Below are 5702 nucleotides of genomic sequence, written 5' to 3'. Positions count from 1 at the left end.
GGGGAAGTACCAACGGTGCGGCCGGGAGGGGGGCACCGCGTCTATGCGGGCTCCCCCACACACACCCCGCCCACTACCTCACCTGTAGACCCAGGAGGATTGGCGCGCATGCCCGGACACATCCCTGACTGGCCTGAGCGGGCCTTCTCCGAGGCTTCGAGGAAACGCCGGGGCCGTCCGGAACGGGGTGCCCTCCCCCCCGGTGCTGATGGTTCCGGCCGCGCCGCCCCGCCCCGCCCCGCCCCGCCCCTTGCTGGTTGCCGTGGGCTGCGCGCGCGGATCACGCGTCTCTAGGACCTGGCCTGCGGCGTGAGTCGGTCCCTGCGGTTCCCGGGGCTGGGGCTGGGGCTGGGGCTGGGGCGAGGGGTGTGAGACCGCTCGAGGTACCTGGGCTCCAGGGCTCCCGGACTCCCGGGGTTTCGGCTGCAGATAAACAGAGTTCTCGGAGACATCTGCCGCGGAGTCCAGACCTGGTGAGGAGGGGGCGCTGAGGTTGCAGCCGGCATCCTGGAACGGAGATGCTCAGGTAGGAAGATAAGTCAAGCATGTAGGGACCTCGGATATAAACCGGGCACTGACTTGGGGAGCGGGGAATATGGGGCAATTGGAGGGATGGGTGTGACCCGCCAGTCGTAGAATGGTTAAGTGCATAAACTCTGCTCTCCTCTGTCAGGTTCTGATTTCTCTTCTACTGTTCTAGCTTTATTAGGTGCGACTTACAGGTGTGACGTGGGCTTCTGAAGTCTCAGTTTTGTCATCTGTAGAATGGACATAACCAAAGCTGCTTCAAAGGACTATTACGAGGATTAAATGAAACAATGCTTGCAAAGCTTTTTGCACAAGGTAGGCATGAGATAATGCTGGTTGTTCACCCCATAAACATATACAGGATATAAGGACCTGCCCTGTCTCCCCATCCCACCATGCTAAGTTTTCTCATTGGTGCCAAAATAGGTACAGGCCCCATCTCTTCATCCCCCTAGCGTTCAACACTGAGCATTGTATGCTAGGAATGCATATATATTCATTAAATATTTGCCAGTAGCACCTCTTCTTCCTCTTGTTCTGACAGCCAAAAGACAGATGAACACATTTCTGAAGTGTCCCCTGGGACTGGCAGCTCCCCTTTTGTCCTTGGGTTGGGAACTTAAGAGACAGACTAATCTTCCTCTGCTGGGACTGACAAGTGGACGGGTGCCACCCTGACCCCCTTTCACAGGGAGCCCTGGAAGCAGGACCTGGCAGGCAAAGCATGCCTGCTATCACGCAGAACCATGGGCAGCATGAAGACCCCTGTGGAGCTGGCCGTCAGTGGGATGCAGACCCTTCATCTTCAGCATCGTTGCCGGGGCAGCCACCGGGTCAAGGCTAGGGCGTCATATGTGGATGAGTCTTTGTTTGGCAGCCCTGCGTCTACCCGGCCCACACCACCAGACTTTGACCCACCCTGGGTGGAGAAGACTAACAGAACCAGTGGAGTGGGCACAGGGACATCACGGGCCTCAGGGACCAATGGGAGCTGTGAGACCTCCTCCAGGGGCAGCACCCCAACCCTCACACCAAGGAAGAAGAACAAATACAGGTAACAGGATAGGGTGATACACTCATTCCTGTACCCATGAAGCCACCTGGGTTCCTATTAGAGCCTTGCTGTTGATATGCTGTGTGACTTTGGGCGAGTACCTTGACCTCTCTGAGCTGCAGTTTCCTGATGTGGAAAATGGGACCTAGTGGGATTATTGAGAATAAATGAAGTGAGGAGTATAGAGGGCTTGGCATAGTACCCTGACAGGAAGCTCTCAGTAAGTGATGGTAACTATGGTTGAACATCCATTTCCAAATGCCACAGACCAAGCCAGTGAGGTCCACGGTGTGTGTGTGGGAGGGTGTCAGGTGATCACAGAGCAAGATCACAGAGCCAGTTTGCGTAAGAAAATTAATGTGGTTGATCCATGAAATGACATAGACGTGGTGGGTCCCAGTCTCAGCAAGTTGTTTCGGAAATGGTTTTTGCCGCCTTTTCATGAACAAGCTAGAAAAACAGAGTTAATGCTGATAGTTATTATTGTAAGTTAATGAATTAGGTTATTTGGATTATTTCAGGTTGGTATCAGCCTGGAGGGATGTGCCTACTGGTGGGCCACAGGGCTCGCTCTTGTTAATTTTTCTCAGTGGTTTGGACAAAACACTGAAGATTAGAATATTAGTCATTTATAGCCACTATAATAAAATACCATGGACTGGGAAGCTTAAACAACAGGAATTTGTTTTCTCACAGTTCTACAAGCTAGACGTCCAAGTTCAAGGTACTAGAAGGCTGAAACCTATCCTTGGCTTACAGAGAGTCACTTTCTCGCCCTGTTCTTATATGACCTTTTCTCTGTGAGCATGTACATTCGTGGGGTCTTCCCGCTTCTTACAAGGACAGCAGCCCTATTGCTTTACAGCCTACCTATAGGACCGCGTTTAAACCTAATTATGTCTTTCCAATTCAGTGTGAATTTCGGGAAGACGTACTTCAGTCTATAACAACCAGCCAATCCTATTTAGGGTCCATTCCAAGCCAGGAGGGACATGGATTGGTGGAACGAAGTACAGTGGGAATGGGTCCCTATTTAAGGAGATAAAATTCAGTGAGAGAAAAAGCAAGAGTCTCTTATTATTATGCCAGCTTGAGTGCCATGCATTTGATGTAGGGGTTGTAAAGTTGGGTCAGGTTGACATTAGCGACACTGCCACCTACAACGTAGCTGAAAACGCTGATGTAAGTATGGGCCACATTCACAGAGGTATAGTGTCCATGACAAGGGAGGTCAACTCCATGCTGTCCTGGAGGATGGAATTTTGTGCATGATGCTGACGGGTAGAGAGTGTCAAGTGAGAAGGTGCATGAGAGAGAGAGATGCTACTGAGTAAAACCTTTGGCGCCAGACAGACCTAGGCAACAAGCGGCTATGGTTTGAGCAATTAAATCAAGTGGCAAAAAGTGGACTTTTCAAAGACTTGGGGTTTGAACACAGAAGCACTTTCAGTCCTGGCCAAAAGACATGGAGCTGACACCTCACTGGCATGCTGTGAATATTTGTGAGATTAATAGAAAAAAATAGTTGCTGAGTGAATCTCATTAAAAGGGAGAAGCTTAGAAGTCTCTTATACCTGACAGGCTGATCCTAGAGCTTGGGTCCTTGAGCAAGGCTGGATTTGAATCTTGTCTCCACCCTCTTGCTGATGAAAGGAGCGGGGCTTCCCCTCCCTATGCCTCCTTTTTCTGTTTGTAAGATGGGATTATCATATCTCCCTCCTGTGGACGTTTGTGAGAAATAATGAGATGATGCCCATGGCAGGCTGAGTTCTGGGTCTGCACTTAAAGAGCCCTCAATAAATACTCAAACATTTCCAAAAAACTTCTCTAGTGATGAGGCAAGGTCAGCATTGTAACACAAGTTCAAAGTGAGTGCCCTCTCAAGGCCAGGCACCACCCTGTGTCATTTCAAATACAGTGACCACAGGGCTGCAGAGAGCTTGGCTGACAAGGCCACTAGGGAGAAGGAAAATTGGAGGTTAAAAAAAAAGTAAAGACTGTAAGATTGGGGCTCTATGAACTGGGACTCTGAGATACAAGTGACAGAAAACTTGCCCAAACTGGCTTCAGCAGAAAAAGGATGTTTAAGGCTTGTTTGTCAAGGGCTCAAATTGTTGTTGGAGGCCGGCTTATGAGGGCCAGTTGGCAAACATCTTTCTTAGTAGTTCAACAAGAGTCCTAAGGCAGGCGCTCATTGGATGGAATGAGTCCTGTGGCCTTTCCCAAGCCAATCAGTGTGGCCAGGAAGATGGAATATGCAAATTAGCCAGGCCTGGACATGCATAAGGGAAAGGGGGAGGTCAGGGTGCAGGAGACTGGCTCCTTGGCAGGGGAAAAACAACAGACATGGGGCTGTGGCCTCACTGTTAATGCCAGGCTAGGAGACAGGGACTTTGGGATATAGAGGCAGCCCTTGCTGCCACTGCAGATGGCAGGGGATGGGGGCTTAAGGTTTTTAGGGTTTGTTCATTCCCCCAGCTCACTGCATTTCTTTTCCCTTTGCCAGACTGATCAGCCACACTCCTTCTTACTGTGATGAGTCGCTGTTTGGCTCCCGACCCGAGGGCACCACCTGGGAAGGCCCGTCGATGGCAAAGGGGGGCGCTGCCAAACTCCATGCCCTCTTCTGGACCCCCCCAGCCACCCCTAGGGGCAGCTACTCATCCCGCCCCAGGGAGACCCCACTGCGAGCCATTCACCCAGCTGGTCCGTTGAAGACAGAGCCCACAGTGACGGCAGACTCCCAGAAGCTGTGCAGGGGTGGGTTAGACTCTCCACAGCCTCGGAGGCGGGAGCGTTCTCATTCCCTCACACACCTGAATGTCCCCAGCACTGGTCGCCCACCCGCCAGTGCCCCCCACGCCAGCGGGCCTCGGGATCCCAGGCCTTTCCCGTCAGGGGTGACCTTCCAGAGCCCCCTAGTGACGCCCAGGGCTCGCTCGGTTCGTGTTTCAGTGCCAGCCGCCCCTCAGCAAGGTGGGGCCTCCCAGAAACCGAAGCCCCCTTGGAAATGAGTTTCTTGGTCCTCTCATCAGGTCTGCCCGCAGGGTTACTGTGAGGGGCCCAGTTTCAGAGGAGGGCAGACCAGAGTCTCCTAGGTAACCATGAGGCACTGGAGATGTGCTCAGGAGTGGGGGATGGGGGCAGACATAGCGAGAGTGGGCAGTGCCTCCCTTTATGCTGACAACTGCCAGTTTCTTCCTATCTAACCACCATGGGGATTCACGGCTGCCCCTTGAGATGTCTGTTCCACTCTTGCTAGAGCTACCGGCTGTATGAGTGCCAACCTAGAGTGCCCCTGGGAGGGGTCCACCACTCCCCCATCACTCCCACAACATCCTCTTGCTGCTACAGGTGGGTAAGTGGCACGATCACCAATCTGGTGGGTCCCTTCTTCCTTCCAGCCAAGTTTCCTGGTCAAGATGCGTCTCCAGCTGAATCTGGAGTTTTCCCAGGCACAGTGAATGGACCATGGGGAGCAGAGGAGCTGGGTGACACGTGGGTGGACATGTTTTTATTTTAATAATCATGTATTTATTTTCACATATTAAAAATGTATCAGTAGCTCATCAAAGACATGCCTTGACTAATTTTTATTTTCCTTAGGGTAAGGACCAACATAGGCCTGGGTTGAATTAAATAACAAAGTTAAAAAATACGGTGAAGTGGCAGAAACTATAACTGTGGTCAGTTCACGACTGAGGTTTGAGAACATGGGCTTCCTGCATTTCCCACATTTTCCCAAAACACAGAGTGATGAGGACTCCGCCAAGTGGAGAAGTCTGAGAAGGCTAGAAAGTTACACATGGGATGTGGAGAGCACCCAGGACGAACAGGCATAAGCAGTCCGGGAGCGCCCTGCTCTCTGGCTCCGGTGCTTGCTATCTGCACCACCCCGGGGCAGATCGCTTATTCCGCTCTGAGTTGCACCCAGAATCCCAGGATCCTGCTGGATTTGGGTGGGGGGCTAGGCTTTGGCCTGTGTCCCCATTTCCCTGCATTGCACCTCCAAGAGGCACTGGGATTCTAGAGAGCCCAGTTGACAGCCACGTCATTGGTTCATCACCTCCAAGGGGATGAGCGGACATGGGGAGGAGCGGACATGGAAGGGACCGACGGT

At 52.1% G+C, this 5702-nt stretch overlaps 1 protein-coding gene across 1 annotated transcript; it reads left to right on the top strand.

Annotated features, from left to right (window-relative positions):
- Window positions 1-251: 251 nt before the first annotated feature.
- On the top strand, window positions 252-5156 carry RITA1 (RBPJ interacting and tubulin associated 1). Its single transcript, XM_059139463.1, has 4 exons — window positions 252-526; window positions 701-843; window positions 1220-1582; window positions 4089-5156. Exons 3-4 carry the CDS (start codon window positions 1275-1277, stop codon window positions 4594-4596), a joined length of 816 nt encoding a protein of 271 aa, XP_058995446.1. The 5' UTR covers window positions 252-526; window positions 701-843; window positions 1220-1274; the 3' UTR covers window positions 4597-5156.
- The last annotated feature ends 546 nt before the right edge of the window (window positions 5157-5702 follow it).

Source organism: Mustela lutreola, chromosome 11, assembly GCF_030435805.1.
Source record: "Mustela lutreola isolate mMusLut2 chromosome 11, mMusLut2.pri, whole genome shotgun sequence".
Taxonomy (NCBI): domain Eukaryota; kingdom Metazoa; phylum Chordata; class Mammalia; order Carnivora; family Mustelidae; genus Mustela; species Mustela lutreola.
Note: the sequence above shows the minus strand (reverse complement) of the source record. Positions and strands in the feature narration are given on the sequence as shown.

What these genes read in the sequence shown, in the direction of transcription:
- RITA1 (XM_059139463.1), top strand. Translation starts at nt 1,275, where the DNA reads ATGGGCAGCATGAAGACCCCTGTGGAGCTGGCCGTCAGTGGGATGCAG. An exon ending in AGGAAGAAGAACAAATACAG is followed by an intron (nt 1,583 to 4,088) that starts GTAACAGGATAG and finishes TCCCTTTGCCAG; the next exon opens with ACTGATCAGCCACACTCCTT.